This window comes from Dromaius novaehollandiae, chromosome 1 (genome assembly GCF_036370855.1).
Source record: "Dromaius novaehollandiae isolate bDroNov1 chromosome 1, bDroNov1.hap1, whole genome shotgun sequence".
NCBI classification, from domain to species: domain Eukaryota; kingdom Metazoa; phylum Chordata; class Aves; order Casuariiformes; family Dromaiidae; genus Dromaius; species Dromaius novaehollandiae.
In genome coordinates, this window is record NC_088098.1 from 163,171,952 (window position 1) to 163,191,558 (window position 19,607).

A 19,607-nucleotide genomic window follows, 5' to 3' on the forward strand; every position below is an offset into this window, starting at 1 on the left:
ACACGTTCCAGACAGAACAACTGCTTTTCAGAACAGTATCTTTTGCTCTCTGAAGTTTACCACATTTGGATTAGAATGCTAGATTAGCACTTTTTCCTTACTTTCAAATAAAGTCAGTAGGATTCAGAAGTTAGGCATCTCAGAAATGAAGCCAGAGTTGTTTTGCAATCTATTTCCTTTTGCAGATTACTTATAAAGTTGAAGGCACCAATACATTTTGGGGACTTTGAGAATAAAGCTAACAAAAACATTTAAATAATCGATTTTAACAAGTAAAAAGGGAAGCAAGATACAAAAGCAGGTAGAAGGTAATAATATGACCACTCTCCCCCCACCAGTTCAGAGTAATGCAGCAAGCTTGCAGGTCATGCTGAAACTGAAAAGACATTTCAGCTCTGCAGCTTTATTTAATTGATGAAGCCAAAAAAGCAAACATACATGTATCCATCAAAACAAAGAGCCTGAAACACGTACCGTAAAAGTCAACAGAAATATGGTAGGTAAACTATAGGTGTAATATGCAGTTACTCATATGACCGGTATGCATTATTTTCCTGTTCAATGAGTTCATACTATAACATTTATACATACTTTATACTGATTATCATAACAAATTCTTAGTTTGTCTCCTTTTTAGCTTGCATTAGCAAGAACTGCAGCACCAGAAACATTAGTAGACTTAACTACAAATACTTTTATTTCCAGAAATATAACACTGTACTAAAACCTAAATAATTACACATCCTAAGCTTTGATTGCAACAGCAGTTATACCTAAGTACGAAAGTGCCTCATGGTGGCCATACCTTGGTGACGAATGGACACAAGCATGCTTTTAGGCTTTCAAAGAGCAACATATAAAGCCTCTGGCAGCTAAAATCATTGCCAGTAGCATCCAGGGAAAAAGCACACACAGACCTTTATGCTGACAATCTCACTAAGCCTATACAATCCATTTGCATCTCCAGCATCTCAGTTTATCAAAACTGGCAGAACTCTGCCAGTTGCTGGACTAGATTACATATGGTAGCTAAGAAGCTAGCATGGTAGCATTTCACACTGAGCCAGCACAGGCTGGCAATATAAAGTGTCAAAGCCAGTGCTCAACGGCTTATTCCAAGCTCCACAGGCTTGGAAAACAAGGGAAAACCTAAAGAATTGCTTTCCACCTCCCAAGAAAGTCCCAAGAAAACAGAACTGTCTCAACTGTGATCTGAAGGCACCAGAGTAGACAGGGAGTGCAAGTGTATAAATAGTGTGGAAAAGCAACTAGGGTAGCAAACGTGGTAAATACTTAGAACCCAATGAGGGTGCTTGAGGCAGCAGGGAACAGTGGCTGATCGAGCCCGATGCCTGCAGTCTGACTTAACAGAGCAAAGGAATGGACGCCACATAATGGGAAAAGGCAGAAAAGAAAAGAGATCTCAATATGCATCCGGATCTCGAGTTATTAAATTTGGTATGTGAATGAAGTGTATGGTAAAAACTGAAGTCTGACTGCACTATATACAACATGATAAATGATTAAAACAACAACAAAAACACCAGAAAACCCAAACAAAAAACACCCAGCATGAGAGAAAATGAGTCTTAATAGAGACACATATGACTTCAGAGGAATCCAATCTTAAGGGGCAACCTAGCTCAGCTGTTTAGTGTTTTCACTGCTATAACACCCAGGTCACACTGCATACTGTTTGCCAGGCAGCAAATGCAGCAGCACACCAGCAGAGAACTCCTAGCAACACCTTCACCATTGGCTTGAACAGAGCTAAGTGATTCCAGTCCCCAGTAAACGTTAGACTTGGACAGCAAGCAGCCAGAGAGCAAAGACATGCAGTGTCTACTGAGGACGATGATGCAGGTCTCTGAATAACCACAGTGTAGCAGCCCATGGAAGATACAGCCCCTGGAGCATCTTCTTGTTAGGGACAACACTTGGGAGTTGGGACCAGTAATGCTTGCATCCAAGGCAAAGGCAGCCTGCTAAATGGGAATTTAACAAGTTATTTCCCCAATTCAGAGCAAGTATTTGCAAATTGCTATACACGACACCACCAGCAAGCTAACTATGTCAAAGGGGCACACAGAACCAACCAAGATCAACCCCCACCCTCTAAAAAGTCTTCTCATTTTTCACTATAGGAGACAGGAAGTCTTTTCCCATGGTCTGGCACAGAGTTGGAAAGTCACTTGTGTTGCCTCCATTTGAACAAAGGGCAAGACTAGAAGCAGCACGCACCTTCCAGACACACACACACGACAGTACAGAGCAAGAAGCTGCTCTAATCACTACTACTGCTGTGGGTCAACTCACTTTTTTTGACAACGGTCAAGCAAGTTAAACCTGAGAACCCCTTATTTTGATAAGTTTTTGATCAGAATCTCGCTCTCTGCAAAAGACAGTGCCCTAACTAGAATATTACAAGTATTTCAAGAGCAGCTATATGGTGACCGAAAGCTTTGGAGATGTTTATAACTGATGCAAAGGACTGTCAAAAGGTTTGAACCCCAAGCATTTAGAGTTTGGCAGTTTGCATGCTGTTCCAGTCCAGGAAGTACAAAGCAGTTTAAGTTCCAGTAACAAGCACTAGTCACCTTTTACAGCAGCTTTCATTCACAACAAAAAGCAAAAAAACCTCACTGCTATTACCTTTACAGGAAGCAACGAAGGCCAGTATCAGGGAATGTCTTTATTACTAAAAGAGTAATTCTTTATCACAGGTTTACTACTATAAATGGTGCTTTATTTTTAATTTACAGTCCAATCTCAGTATATGGGGCGAACATTCCAGAGCAAGCAAAACCCCCACTTTTTTGTTCTCTTTAATCTTGCTCACTTGCAAAGTCATGATCCTCATTCTATTCATCAAACAGAGCTTTAGAAGCATTTGAATTTATATTTCTCTCTTCTTCGCTACCAGTGAGGAAGCTGGCTTCTTGGACTTGACACAAAACTTTCCAACATTTACCTTGCTGCACCCAGGAGATCTGCAAAAAGATATTAGTAATTCACTTCATCAAACCCAGCAATTTTTGGCACCTAGAAAGTGCTTAATTCATTCCTATTTGAAGTAATGAAAATCATACGTATGGCAGGCTTGTATTTGTAGTCAAATATCCAGTATTTACAAGTTTTCTGCTAAGAAAAGCATTTTAACAATCTAAATGATTAATGCCGTTAATCAAGAAACAACTTAAAAAATCCTCAACCCTGCCATACTTCCTTGTATTTCATAACTTTGTCAACATGACCTTTCTAACCATACACAAGAAATTACAACAGCCACACACAAAGCTATAAAGATAAATATAATGCAGCAACATTATCACTTCAGAAAACACTTAACTGGTATATTAGCAGTGACAAAAAATTGAAGCTAGACTGACAGTAGACAAACTACATGGGATCTATTTGTATTTTGTGTTGGATGCAGCTAGCCTGAAGACATCATGTGCCAGTCTGAATTAATTGAACTATTTACTGCAATGTGTTGTGCCCACATGTATCTCAGAATTATATTCTTTGGATCAGCAATAAGTTTTTTATTTAACAAAGCTTTACAGTGTTTAGCATGATCATGCTAAAGAAAGGATCTTCAAACACACAAAACTTGTTACAGAACACACCACTGGAAATCGTGAACATGAAGCATGTGACTATCTACTAAGGTTGCTCAGGACTTTCTGCTTCAGGATCCTTTTTCTTTTCTTTTTTTTCCTCCCTTCCTCACTCTCCCCTCTTGAAGCTTATGGAAGAGCTACAAAATATGAGTAAGCTGATTGGCTTCCAGCTATATAGTCCTACATCCTCCTTTGCACTGGCTCTGAATATCTAGCTTCTCATTAACAACACAGCAAAAAGCTTTGCATTTAACACAGGAATCCTAAGGAACAATAGTAGTAGGAATCGTCAGGAAAAAACCTCTAATCTATGTGCTCAAGGAGTCTAGATTAAAGACATACAGGCAATTCAGCTGTAGCATTTGTGCCATAGTACGTATTATATACAGATACTAACAACGAACTTTCTTAAATACTGTTACTTAAAAAATAAAATATTAAGAAACTCCACAGTGCAGTTTTCCAATAAATACACTACTATTTTTTTTAATCTAGCTTGCTTACAGTGAAGCGATGCTACTAATATGGGCAGATACCTAAAAATTCTGGAGCTATTTTAGTTGTTTTTCACAGTGGTGAACACACAGACAACAAAACTAGATTGATTAGGCTTGTGAAAAAACATTGAGGGGAACTGAAGGAAACCCCATAGCTTGTGTTATTTAAGATGCAAACATCCATAACCTCAGGAACACAGCACGAAGAAAAATTCTGTACTGGCAGAGCAATATATCAGGATAGCACAGCTATAATTTTAGACAGACGGAAGAAAGGCAGTATTTAAATACCTTTTAGTCTTCAACCAGTAAGCTACAGATGATCACATTACCACAGAGGAAACTATTTGGAAACAATCTAGCATTAATTGTAACCTGAATCACTGGGGGGGGAGGGGGGGGGAAGAAACTGACAGTGTAAGAGAAGTTCAGATATCCAACCTGATCTTGCTTAGTACCTTACTTACAGCACTATAAGTTAATCTGATTTGAGTAAGACGGTCTCCTTCACCTACATCCAAAATAATGTTATTACACATACCAAACAACTACGGAAAAATATTGTTCAGTGCATTTTGCAGTAACAGAAGGCTTCTCTATATTAGAAAACCATTTGTAAGTCTGTAACACTCAGTCACTTAGTCTTGGCTGACATCTAGTGGAGTCAGAAGTGGCACTTGCCATTTCCAACTTCTAAATGTTTATGTAACTCTGTCTCCCTTGGAAGCCTATTTAGGATATCTCAGTTTACACTGTTGCTATGAACTGCAACTGTTAACACTACAGTGAATCTAAAAATATGAAGAATTTAAAAGAAATGACAGCTTGGCCCTTTCCACACTTTCCAATAGCACAGGCAGAAGCTCTATGCTAACATCCCTTGGATTTTCATGCCATCTACACAACTCAAACTCAGGCTCTGCCACTTCCCGTAAGACCGCTTTTATGAAGCCTTCCCCCACAAGTAGGGCCACAGGCAATACTAAAAGGCACACAGCAGGAGGCAGCCAGGACTCTATTGCTTGCCTCCTTTTCAGAGGGCCTTCATCAAGCAAAGCACCCCAGGATTCCTTTTATTTTCACTAAAAGTCATGTGCTTAAAGATAAATAAAGGCTTTCTTGGATTGAGGCCTTGGATGTGAATGTTGATATGCCCTTAAATCTGCCCTGTTGACTTCTGTTATTTAGAAACTATTAACCAGAACAGAAGGAACTTGAAATTAAAGCATACGAACAGCTGACCAAAGTTGTAGCAAAGAAGTAAGTACTATCCCTCCACTGTGAGCAATGACTTTCTAAAACCAACACAGAACATCTGCTGAAGCCCCACTCCACACTGGGCATTACAAAGACAAGGATCAGACCCCCTTGCTGACATCTGTTGAAAGTTTTCACCTTCTACGTCCTAGATTTCCAAATTGGCAACCGAGTTGCAAAGGAGAAGCTATTTTTTCCAGAGAGTGAGGAGTAGCAACGGGTGTGCGTGTATGTGCGTGCGCATGTGCACATAAAAGGAAAAAGGAAGCGGCCCATGTAGGAACCTCATCAGCCCAGCACATCTGCTAGCAAAAATGAGAGATTTACAAAAGTGCAGTTTTGTATAACACAGCAAGGGATAAGCCTGAGTCACCCTCCTCTACCCAAGCTTCCTAATGATTCACTTTAGCTAGCAGGGAATAGAGAGAAGTTTGATAGACCTCTACAACACACAAAGAGAAAACATCATTTACGGACAGCTCATTACATCAGTCACTTTGGAGTTTCGGTAGGTAACATTCATTACACTGAGTCTCCTACAGCAAGGGTCATACAAGGAACCCCAAACAGCCTTGCTCCTACCTCTCTGTCCTTGAGTGGTCCAAGTAGTACTACTATACTTAATTTCCCTACCCTAATTTGGTTTCTCCAGCTCAGAAGTTGGCAAGATTCTAAAATCTGATCTCTTCCCTTAAAACCAACACGTGACAAACAGGAAAAAAAGTTTCCTGCAAAAATCACACAAGAGATAACACATCTAATACCATCCATAGGCATACAATCTACTTCCAGGAAGGCTGGCCTCAACAAGAACAAATCCATCTCTGCTACACAACTATTTGCTTCAGGAAAAGATTTAACACAAAGTAAAAGCTGTCATATTAAAACAACCAAAAATCCCTGTTCATTCTTGTGGGCCTATGACATCCTCAGAACCACCTCTTCTAGATAAGGTCGAAACTGAAAATCTGCACAGAAAGTAAGTAGATGATTTTTCTTCAAAATGAGGAGACTCCCTTTGCAGTTAAAAAATAAAAAAAGTGATGGGATTTTTTTTTTTAATACAGAATTTTTTAATGATATTCAATTTCTAAAGGCTCAAATGTATAACCAGATTGCTGCATGTTTAGTGACTGACAGTGACACTGTTCATAGCCTTAGAGCGTACACACAACAAATACAGGATAGCCAAAGTCTTACTATAATTCAGCTCCAGATTTGGACACCTACATTTGTTTGAGTGCTAGGTGTGTAATCTCTTGTTCTAGTCAGTGGATATTCTGCCAGCACAGTCAGAATCTGGACAGCTATTCAGATCTTCATCGACACTCATTCTGAATAGCAGAACAGGAGATTACATGCCCATGTCAGATGTGAACACATGATTTTTGGTGTCCAAATCTAAAACTGAATTCTGTAAGTTTTTGATACCTCACTGGCATTTCTTTGAGCTGTATCAGTCCAAACAGCAGAAGAAACTTTCATTTCAAGGTACAGCTTATTCCTTTTGACTTCTCATGAACTGATTTACAGTGCAAGTCAAAGCTTCCTAGTAACAACAGTGGCTACTATTTACCTTTTGCTTGTTGCTTCTGGTGGCAAAGATGCACAGTCTGGATGCACAACTTTCGGAAATCATTTAGAAAGCCATTTCACCTCTAATAGCCATCCTCCCCCTTCCTGCTCTCATATACAAAACAAGCAGCAACACAAAATGCTTCAAGAAACACAAAATGTTACTACATTTCACAGCACCGTGAATCTTACTTCCTCATGCCTTGAAATTACATTTAAATGGGTTGCCAGAGTACACCTAGGCTTTTTAGAAACTTTAGGCACTGGTAGAACAACCAGACTTCCTATCCAAAAGATTTAGAGGGAAACATAGCCACTCAAAGAAATATGTATTCTACTTAAAGATGCAAGATATGTACGATCACTTAAAAAGAATAAAACAAAGCATGAATATGTTAAGACAGTATTTAAAATAATCCTTTATAATAGGTTATTTTGCTTGAATAGACTGTATTTAACTGAAGAGTGTGCCCTTCTCAAAAAATACAGCAAACAATATATTTTGTAGTTCATAAGCAATATTGTTCACAGAACCAAAGAAAACAACTAAGATTTAGGAACAATATGGTATCTTTGTATTAGTCATCCTCTGAGAAGAAACCCTGCTCTCCTTTAGCAGATATAAAGCTTGGATAAACCAAGGACTGAAACCATTTGACTGACTGAAGGCAGCAATCTATAAATTTCTGCAACGTTTGCAAGAAGAGTGAGCTTCTTGACAGTTGATTGGAAAAGCATTTCCATACGTGGTATCAAACAACAAATACTCAGAGAAACAGTAATCGCAGAGATGCACGCACAAACTCAGAACCAACATCAACATCCCGTAATGGCTATTTCAGTGACTATGTGCTCAGTTAATCAGAGCTGACCGACATTCTCCCACATTTGCAAACAGGAGGGGTGCACTGCAATCAGACATGCAGTTGCAGACCACATGCTCACTCTTAAGTAACTCACTGAGGAAGCAGCAGCAGCAAGCAGAGCCACTGCAGTATAGATTTCAAAATAAGCTACTGCAGGTTTGCTGCCAATGCAAAGACTATTTGGCGCATCTATACCCGAAAGTGTCACTCCTCCCAACTGCCCTTCAGATGTATCTTGAAGGATTGTAAACCACTGTTTTTGTCTTACATACTGACTGTCTAATGGAAGTCTTACAAGTAACCTGCATCACAAAACTGCTTTCCCACTCATACACTTCAAAGAAAGCCAAAAAGACAACATATAGTTAAACCTGGGGCATTTATTTGGGCATATGGGACAGACAAGCTGTTCAACAAACCATCCACTATTGAAGAGTAAACAAATATAAAGATGAATACTATGAGTAATATCTAATCGTGTTTGTATGAAAGCTCTGGGCACTTCCTGGTCACTAAGAGAAAGTATTGATAATACTTCCTTGATCGCTGGGGAACTGCTTTGCAAATGAGAAGAGATGCGCGTACATACCATTTGAATTCATCCATTTTACCTTAGGCACTTAACCATAGTAACTGAACCAAGGGCCCAGAATCTTTCTGTAGTCAGCAGAAAGATAGAGGAATCTTCAAAAATTGATCCATGAGGTCCCCACTGATCTCCCAGTGTCACCTGGATATGGTGATATAAAGCTGGGTTCAATTACATCCTTTGAGTCCCATATCACTACGGTGGTATTCTTATTACCCTTTTTTCTGCAAGCAGACTGCTCCCGAGTACAGATGTCATCAAGCAGGGATCATGCCATGCTAGACACAAAGAGAGACTTTTCATTCGAAGTGCTGTGTTACCTCATGCAACACCTTCCGATTTCATCTTCATTACTCGACTGAAATGTTTATTTATATAAGGTGGCTTAGCTACAGCACCTTTAAAGAAAAGGGCAGGCTCAAACTCAAGTGTGCATACATACATATATATATGTATACACCACCCACACACACATATATACCCACACATTCTCTAGAGCGTCAGAGTAGAGATCAGACCTTGGCTCAGAACTCAAATTTAAAAGCAGTGATGTAGTTCTTCAACTTAGGCCTCTAACTTACCACATTTTTAAAGTCATCCTCTGCTTCATCAAATTTTCCTTGCTTGAGCAGTAAGTGTCCTCTCTGTAATCTTGCCTAAAATGAAAAAAAGATAATTTCTTTTGATTTGCAAATTGGAGTACAGGAAAGTATGAAAATAAGTTTCACTTCCCTTTAATATGAGAAAATGTTTACTTTTACTACAGCTAACAAACTGAATCAGAGATGACAACACCTTTTCTTTGCCTTATCAATTTGACAATGTTCTTATTAGGCGTTTTTGATGCAAGTTAAACGGGACATGCCACTGCAAATGGATATAGAAGTTAAGAAAAATCAGGTGGAGAGGATTGCAACATCACTCTCCAGCTAGTGAGGCAGTACTCTCTATATGGTGAGCAGAAATAAGCAAAACATAAGTCAGAAATCCCAACAGTCTCATAACAAGGCAGTGATACTATGACAGGTCCTGTGGAGAAGAGATGTCTCAAATCAAATACCGATTAGGACAAAAGAAAGCAGGGGCACCTGCTCCTCCCTTTCTCTGAGGGCACAGCCTTGGCAACTGAGAGGAAAACAGTTGCAAGTGAGAGAAGAAAAGTGTTCAGTAAAAATCTATGGGAAACATGGACTCACAATTGTTATTAGAATAATTGGCTAGACTATACTCAGGGTTGTTTTAAGTTCAAGCACACGCCATTGCTATTATTTTGCCTATTTAAAGTGCTCTGTACTTTGTTTAGCAAAATCTGAAAAACACCTTTCTTTGAAACAATTTTTTTACGCTTGAACAGTTTTCAATTCCAGTAATACTTACTGATGTGAAGTCCTGCTTTAATTCAACCACTTTACTTAAATCACGAATTGCTGCTTTAGATTTGCCCATGGCTAAGTACACTGTGGCTCTTCTGTAATAAGCAATGTAGTTATCTGAGTCTCCCTCTGCAAGTAAATGAACAGTAATCAGAATACTGTCTCAAAGCAATTGAACTTCTGGGTACAGCTGAACTGTAATGACTAAAAATACATTACTTAAGTTTTAAGCCACTGGGAAAAGGTATTTATCAATAAAACATAATATTTGTTCCAAGTAATATTTCTAATACAGTTTGATTACAACAATACAGATAACAGAAAGACAGTAAATTCCAAATAAGAAAGAGTTTTGAAGGTGAAACACAGAGGTTTTTCTACGTTGCACAGAACAGGGGAAAAGAAAAAAACAACCACCAACAGTCAGTGCATACTAAGCCTTTATCTCAAACTGCAGGCCCACTTTTGAAAGCATGTTAATTCATCATTCTCTTTCCCAGTTCCCATCCATCATACAGGATGGAAACAATCCCCAAACAACTAATCTATGTTAGTCCAGTATGGTTACAGATGCAAAAACCCTTTATATATCTTTCATTTAGATAGTAGCAACTTCTTTATTTAATATTGAATTGGGCACCAAAACCCTATCTTAATGGCAGGCAAAAAGCATGAAGAGTATCTAAACTAGAAGGCCAACTTCATAGCTGACACATTACATGTTGCTTGCTGGTTGAACTTCAAGATTCAGCAATTTTCTTACTTTCTAGGTCAGCATATAAGCACATACCCTTACAGGAGGCAAACGCGAGCCTCTGAACCCAAAATTCAGACACTAGAAGGATTTTCTGAGCATTCCCCTCTATACTGTATTTCAAACAAGCAAATGACAAGCTACTGTGAGCTCTCAGGGGAGAAGGGAGAAGAGAGAAAGAGAGAGAAGAAAAAAAGAAATTGAGCTACCCAAACATACACAGTACATTTACAAGACAGTAAACTTCTTACTATACTATTAAAATCAATCCAGAATTTGTAGAGAAGATGACCCATATCTAAGGAACAAAACGGATATTTCTCTTCCTCACTTCATTTGAGGTTAAAGCTTGACTTCAAAATGAATGGAAAAATAGCATTCCCAAAAATCTTATGGCAGGTAACTGAGCTTCATAGGTAGGCACCTTGATAACCAACACACTTGTTCAAGTCACACTATAAAGAGATATCTGCTTTTTTCCTCTACAATCTTTTGGCTATCAGAGTACTAACATCCTGCATCAAAGCTTAATAAAAGCCCCCAAGATGCGTGCCACCTTGTACACTAGCATTATGGATGTCAGATAAATTCAAATGCTACCATCTCCAAAATAAAGAACAAGTTGGTATTGAGTCCTACTGTGGTGTAAACTAGGCATAAATCAATAGCTGAAATTAAGGAACTTAATGCACACAGGATAAAAGATGATGGGAAAGAGCTAACCCAGAAAGCAGTTTCAGCACCAGGAATGATGACCTTTCTGACAGCCAGAACATAGTTTTGACTCAGAGTTCCCCAGTAACAGCAATGAACAGGAATCCATATTTACCCAGAGAGAAGACATAAGCCATCAACTTGATGGGATTGAACAGTGTTAAAAACAAAACTGAAAAGAGGAAAAAAATGGACATTCATTTTACATGTTTGCAAAAAAGAAAAAAGGCTGGCAAAGGTCAGACATAACAAGAAATATTTATCTCACATATGCTGTGATGCCATACAGGCAAAAATAAATTTCTTCTCTCCTCTTCTATAAACACAGTACGTAAGTTATGCTTAAAATCTTTTCAAACAGGTGAAGTACAAAAAGCAGTCTGAGGAAAGTTTAGGCAATCAGACTCAAAACAACATTGTGCTAAAAATCCCAGCAAGGTAAGAAAGGAGGCAGTCACACTGTAGTGCTAACCAGCTGCCTGAGTGCTGCTAGCAAAGGAGGGGGGCTCATCCCCTGCAGGCACCTCACAGCTCATCCCACCTCACACCACTTCCTCCTTTGCAACAACACCAGCATTCATGTGGCTGCAGGCTGAACTGGACTGTTCACCAAACCCAAGTTAAAGCTTCCCAAACAAAAATAAAGGAATGAAATACATGGTTAACATTTACTCCACTCAGACCACACAGGAATTTTTGCCAGCAACACGAGCAGCAAAAGGAATAAGAGACTATCCCCACAGAGAGAATATTGCTATAACACAGAGAAAGGGGAGGTTTCCCTGTCCACTCCCCATATATGAGAAGTTGATCTTAGAGAGCTCGAAGGAAATACTAATAGCTCCAAGATCTGCAGCTGTTTCATTCATATTTCACTTTTAGAACACAGCATAAACAGAAAAGTCTCAGTATTATGACTGATTGCTGTATAACACCTTGCTATTCATTCTTCTCAGAGAGAAGATACTGCACTTGCATATACACAATATAACAAAGTCTATCAAATAAAAACACGCGTAATCATCAAATTGCAGTGCTAACAGCCATTGTTCTCCACTGGTGCCACTGCCCACCTCTGTGTTTCAAATCAAAGACTCGACCCAGCAAAACTGCCTTAAAATTTACACAAGCACACATTTAACTCATTTGTTTGCTGAAAACTCAAAACACCCCAACTCCTTCACTAGCTGAGTACAAGGACAGTTAATTACAGAATACACTCTTCACTGCTGGTTTAACATCTCAGACTCGCAGCATCATTTAAATTAAGATTATCACCCACTAGAAGATTAAAAAAATGCAAGATTATATTTTTAATAGTGCTGGAGAAGAAAGCATGGACAAACTCCACCATTCAAAAACAAAGTTTGAAAAACTTTGTAAAGACAAAGTCTAGTCTTGGCAACACAGGGAGCACATCATCAGATGGTAACACAGTCTAATTGCTTCTAGACAACCAGCTTGGAAAACAGCAGTGACTTGGTGTTCACATATCACATAGCTTAATTAACAGTTTCTTTTATCAAAAAGAAAACATAAATATACTACTGCATCTCTGTTGGCTCCTGTTCAAGATCAAACTGTTGCGTGAAGGTGCCCCGATTTCTGTGACTCATGCACTGCAACTTGTAAGAAAGCAGGTTACTTAATGAAGCAAATACTAGGAAATAAGAGGTACTTCAGTGCAAAAGTCACTTTCCTCAAGTACATACCTATAGCTGCATGAAAGTGAGACAAAGCGTCTGCTAGCTGTCCAGCAGCCAATAACTTCTTTCCCATTTCAAGCTGTTTTTCTACTTCTGCATTTATTCCACATTCAGCTCCTTAAAGAAAAAAAAAAAATCAATACTTTGATTGATGAGTTTAATTATACCAAAAGCCATATGATAAAAATAGTTGGGGGGGGGGGGGTAAGGTCACATTTTCTTGTATTACAACAACCTGCAGCCTAATAAACTTTCCATTGATATCCTCTTTGGGGAGGAGGAAAATAAGTAAAGTGGATAAACACTGTAATGCATCTTATTACAACCTGCAGCAGAATATGCATACCCATTCTGCCCAGTCTATACACTCGGCACTATTCTTTTGCACATCAGGCTTTATATACCAACTATAACAACTTAGCACAATATATTTCTGTGTGGTCCTTCAACCTCAGAAGAATCTGGAGAAACACTCACAATGCACACACAACAAATACACAAAGGTTTTAAGTTAAACTTCATGACCCTGCTGATAACTTAGCACTCAGCTGCAAATTGTTAACCATTTCAGAGGTTGGCTTATCTACTGCATACACTCTTGTCTCATCTTTATCATTTCCACATCAAAGTTTGTACTCTGAAAACAGTTTGATTAAAATTCTCACTCCCTTTTTATTTAAACAAGTATGAAAACCATATCAAAGCTGTATGTTTTAGAAGTGCTAGGGTTTTGAAACTAATAAATTGCTGCTGCTCAATCACCAAAGGAAGGAAGACTGTTGAGAAAAAGTGAGCAGAGGATTGCAAATACATGTTGAAACGGTTGCAATCATGAATTCTGCCATGGAGGTCTTGAATTTTTATTGCTTCCAACACTTCCCCCCCGTCCCCCCTTTTTAAAATCAGGACAAACTTTGACTAAAACTTGTCAGGTTGTAACTGTTAAACTTCCACAGCATAAACTGTTTTTTTACTGAGAGCATACATTCTGCATGCATTTAAGCAAGGTAATATATTAAAATCCAGAACAATCACATTATATTAGAAAATAATGAATTAGAAGGTATCAATTTCTTTTCCTCAGGTTTTGTAATGAGCTAATATGGACAGAAACTAGAACTCATTCGAAATACAAGAATTTAACAGCATTTTCAAGTTGTTTCTTAGAGTTCAAATAAAACAATGTTACACTGTTCTGCTACATTAAAAGAAAGCTTATCAAACCTTCTCACATTGAAAGCTGATTAAACAAAAATAAAATATTTGTAATGAAAAAAGCCAATTCTAATCACCAAGTCATCAAGATTTTAGAACTAGCAGCTTTCAACAGCTGAAATCTCATTTTTATTTTCCCTTCACACTCCTTAATATAGTTCATAATTTTTTCAACTCCACATTATAAAAAAAATCATTGAGTAGTCTATATTAAAATGAAGAAAACACTCTCTGTATCCACTGAAAAAGCTACATCTGTTAAATATTGTTAATAATGCAACAAACTCTGGATTCAAGGGCTTCAATTCAATTGTTTGCTTTAGAACTAGGACAGCAAACAAATCCCTCCCACCCACCCCCCTTTTTTTTTTTTTTTTTAAGTTAATGCAACTGACTTTACAAATATGTAAAGTAAGTCGATAAAGTTTTTGTTCAAATAGAGATTTTAGAAATGATAACAATTACAGCTGTTAGAAATAATACTATTCAAATTAAAATACGTGGAAGTTAAAAACATAATAAATGTTATGCTTGCATAATAAAATGGCTCCACTGACAGTGGTACAGAAGTACTTCTTGCTAGTACATTTTTTGAATATAGTATTCCACTTCAAGGTAGCTTCCATGTGAATGTCTGATTTTCAGAAAAATTGACTTTCTTATTTGCCACTTTAGTTTTTGCTTCTGTTCTGGCTTAGCTTTGATCATGGAGTAGCCCAAAGTCTGTCTTGTATAATGACTAAAGTTGAAAAAAAATGACTGAAAAATTTTTGGAGAGGAAAAAAGAAGAAAAGAAGAAAATTTCACTGGCTTTGGATGTATACTAGCAACAAGACAAATATCAAACCATAAACAGACCAGTGTTTAACATGAACTAAATGAAAAAAAGTCATAAGCTTCTATCCCTGCTCTCGCTCCCCACGTATTCATACTTGAAACCTTTCAAAACTCGTCGATTTGGAATGGCGCATTTAGTCCTCCCATCCTGAAACTGGGCTGTGAATTACTCTTTGAGAAAGGAGAAAAGACAAAGCTATTAAAAAGGCATCTTTCATCCACCTAAACATGGCATTCCAGTCTCACAGAGTCTCAGTCTCCAAAGGAGCTTCCTTGTTTCACCTTTAGTCACAGGAGGATAGCTCTAAGAACAGAGTTTGCACAATAAGATGTACCAGTATTATTCAGTGCCTTTCACATGCATTATGTTCAATATAATTTTACAGTTACATAATACATTAGGCAAGAGACATTTTTTCCCTTGAAAATACTGAAGATAATGGTGGCAAATAAGGGAGATGAGAAATGTGACCATTAACAGTAATCCAGTAAGCAGAGCATAGAACAGCCAGGTAAGCAGAGAGTAAGGAAAGAGTGGAAACACAGATAGAGCAATGAGGGAATGCCTGCAGGTTCCCCAATCCCTGCAGAACAAGGCTAATTACTGGGCACATATGAAAACATGACCCTGCAAGTTGCTGAGCATCACAGCACAATCCGGGATCTCCAGAAACGGCCTACGCAGTCAGTGCAACCAGGATGGAAAGTGACCTGTACCATAACCCTTCAGGAACACTGTACACTGATCTAATGATTGGGCTGTTTATTCGTATATGTTGCTTATTCAGTTTTAACAATGTTTCTAAACAGACCACCCCACCACAGACACAGGAATCAGTACTACTAGCTCTAAGGAATCAAATTCTGTGTAACCTATTTCAGACCCTATTCATCTCCAGGTCTGGTAATGGGCACAAGGACTCCAGGTCAGTGGGGGAAAGGGAAAACAAAAAGCAACACACACACACACACACACACACACACACAAACACACACAAAACTCCAAGCCCCTCAAAACAGAGCTCTTTCCAGCAGATCGACAGTGACTAAGGTGCCAGATATCAAAGACCCAGCAGTACAGCTGAAACTATGCTCCAGTATGATGAGAAACTTAGCTTATGCAAAAGATAGGCAAGCATAACATTTTTTAAACTTCCACGTATTTTAATTTGAATAGTATTTTTTCTAACAGCTGTAATTGTTATCATTTCTAAAAGCTGCTATATTCACCCCTGGCCTCAGACTACCACATACAAGAGCCCCACGTGTCAATTCAAGTCAGATTTTCTGAAGAAATCCCAAATCCAAGGCCTGATGCAGGAATGGAACAGTTTAAAAAAAAACAAAAACAAAAAAAACAAAAACAAAAAAAAAAAAAAAAACAAAAAACCCACACTCCTCCGAGATATGAGACAGTACCAGCCCTGACATGTGAAAAGGAGCCAGTCAGAAGGCACAGTAAGGACACACAGGTGCAGCTAACCTGTTTTTCCAGTTAAATAGACTCACTGCAAATAAATTATAACTTCCTGGCAGATATTTCTTTTATTAGTATAACCGGTGCTAATATGTTTGTACATAAGTATATGAACTCCAGCTATATCCTTATATAGTAGACAAACCCACAGCATGAAACTCTTGAAATTGCAGTTTTCTTCAGGTTTTTAAGTTTCACATTTGTCTACACATTCCTCTCATGTTTCCTAGAAGTATTCTGTAGGGGAGAATTCTATAATCTTGTCCCTGAGCTGGGTAAGAAGCCTTTGAAAATAAACAAAAGAAATTATAACTGTGTACCAGAAAGACTAGATACAAAGTCACAAAGGAGAAACACACATGCCCCTAATCTTAAGTAAAACCATTTAAATCACCTTCCAAAGCCCCCCCCCTCCTTTTTTTACCTGAAAGTTTAATGATTGTTTCATCATGGGGGGTGAGGGGGAGGGTGTCTTGGCTGTGTGATGCTTTCTGATTAGAACTACCCTGCACTTACCTCCAGTTGTAAGATTGCAGCTATTTTTGAATAGGTTTGGGGTGTGGGTATGAGTGTGCGCCCACGCGCACATTTTAAGACCAACAACAAACAAAACAAGAAGTAGATGAGCAATCACAGAGTTTCAGGAGTAGCATGAAAGGGCTCATGAGAAGCCTTAGAGTACAGCAGCTTCCTCCCCTCCCCACCCCAGTTAAGCTGCATGTAATTTCAGTCCACAAAGTTTGTTACCTCCTCAGTTCCCAAAGAAAGTTGATAAATGTAATGAACACTGGCAAAACAAAAAAACATACCACAAACACACCTCCTCCTTCCCAGAAAACTAGTTTCTTCCTCACATTAGTATCCACTGCAGTTTGGGGTGGTTAAAAGAAAAAAAAAGGATTCCCCAAACTCAGCATAGAAATATACAGAAAAAAAGAAACACTTCAAATAAGGTTAGTGCTCTCACAATAATAAGGTGAGCTCTGTACAACAAAAGCTCATTTCTCTTTCCCCTTATTATACTTCCTTTTATTACTAGGAAGGAGAGGGGGAAGAGAAACCACACTCCTCTCTCCTCCTCAGTCATCTCTTTCTGTTGCCATAAGGCTGGACAACCATTTATGAAGGCAGAATCTCCCCAAGAGGTGATTAGTGTCAAATGAAAGCTTATTCAGCAGGCAGAAGTCAGGGTATTCGAGGAGGAGAAATTCAAGACATAACGACAGTAAAGACTGAACTGCAACGTGCGTGCCACACCAACAAGTATTCCGAAGCTTTTTATGAACTCATCCACTAGCCAGCTATAAATTAGTTTTCACAAATGTTGACTCTGCGACTCAAAGCTAATATAAAGCTCACTTGTCCCACAGATTCATGCTGGCACAATGAAGACTTCTACAATCAAGACAGCAAGACATAAACATAAGTGTGAATGTTAAGGCCTTTGAGTTTAAAGCTCAGTAATGCTGGAAAAAGAAATCTAGGTCCTTGAAATAACATAAGAAAATCTACACCTCTTAACTGAACTTCCTGGGAAATGAGCTCATGAGATGAGAGGATAACAACGAAGTACATTATGTCAAGAACCATCACATCTCATCCTATTACTCTATTCCAAAGTATGTTTATTAAACTATCAAGATTCAGTTAAGAAAATGTATCCCAAATTAGAAAGTGTGGCTTTGGTAATTCCACAAGGTCATTAAATTGTTCATTTACAGAAATACACTTGGAATAGGTCAGCACTTCTGAATAAAGAATCCTCAGCAGGAATACCATTGCCAGAGCTTTAAAGAAGTATACTTTGACTTTGATTAGTTTTTTTGTCTAACAACAGCAAAATGTAAATCCAAAAAAGCAATTCAACACCACAGCATGCAGTCACATACTACAGAGCATCTTTGCTACACTACGTTCCTGTTGCTACTCAGCCAACTGAAGCTTTCTTTCATTTAGTACATTTTCCAACTGAATTTCCAGTGTCAAGCCAGGTTAGTTGCAAGTCCATACACTTGTTCTGAGCAGCAACAGTTCCAGCTCCATCTCCATCTACCCCTAACAGTGACAGGATGTTCTTCAGATGCAACTGTGTTTCTGTATAACCGCACATATGTATGACCAAGTTATAAACTTAACAAGAGGTTATGAATATAAGTTTGACTATACAGGGGTTGCTGACAGCATACTCTGAAAACAAACTGGCTACACAGGGTTCAGATAAACTGCTCTGCTGAACTTCAAATACCCATGGCAATACAAAAACCCATAAACAAATGAAAGCCACAGCAAATTTGCAGGTCAGGCACTAGTAACAGCTGTAGGTTATGGAAACTATGGAAAAAAAGAAACCAGTTAGCTCCCTACCAGCAGGCCACGGAAAATGAAACACACACCTCAAGCAGCGTTCACTAAAGTTTCGGCAAAACGCAGTAGGTTACGAGCCGTGCCAGTGCCATTCATTACGCGCACCCTCCGCGTTAACTCTGATGAGGTGGCAGCCACGTATCGCCTTTTTCCTCCGACCCTTTCTAAACAAATTTCCTCCCCGGACGCCCTGCAGGGGCTGACCCGAGGCCTCCCGCCGGCCCGGCACCGCCAGCTGCCTCGGGGGAGGCCGCCGCGCCGATCTGCCCCGGCCCCTCGGCCCGGCCATGGCGGCTCCCCGCGGGGGGAGGGTGAAGGGCAGCAGCCTGGGCGCCCCTCGGCCGCCGCGACCGTTAACGGCAGCGCACTGGCACCAGCCAAATGCGGCTCCCCGCGGCCTCCGCGCAAGGCGACGCGCCCCGCCCGCCCGCGCCCCCCGGCGGCAACGGGGCCCCTCTCCCCGCCCTCACCCTGGTACTGCAGGTCGAAGAGCACCAGCAGGAAGGGCAGCGCGGAGCCCAGGCGGCCGGCGGAGGCCGCGGGAGACACCATCTCCGCCGCCCCCCGACGCCCGCGGCGACACTGGCAGCCCCGGCGCGGACGAGCTCCAACTTGTCCAGGATGGGTCGTGGGCGCCTCCGATTGGCTGCGCCGCGCCCGCCCGCCCCCTCGCGCTGGGGAAACGTGGAGACAGCGCGGAGGCACCCTTTCGCACAGCGCCGAGCCCCGCCACCGCGCCTGCGCGGGCACAAAACCAGGA

The 19,607-nt window shown here is 39.8% G+C and overlaps 1 protein-coding gene across 1 annotated transcript in view; it reads right to left on the bottom strand.

Annotated features, from left to right (window-relative positions):
• DNAJC3 (DnaJ heat shock protein family (Hsp40) member C3) overlaps window positions 1–19,607 on the bottom strand; it is a 42,099-nt gene extending 22,492 nt beyond the window's left edge. Inside the window, exons 1-4 of the mRNA XM_026119419.2 lie at window positions 19,318–19,607; window positions 12,961–13,071; window positions 9,785–9,909; window positions 8,989–9,063 (exon numbers count right to left, since the gene is read on the bottom strand). Of these exons, the coding sequence (XP_025975204.1) occupies window positions 8,989–9,063; window positions 9,785–9,909; window positions 12,961–13,071; window positions 19,318–19,399 (393 nt within the window). The 5' untranslated portion in view covers window positions 19,400–19,607. The remainder of the gene's footprint in view (window positions 1–8,988; window positions 9,064–9,784; window positions 9,910–12,960; window positions 13,072–19,317) is intronic.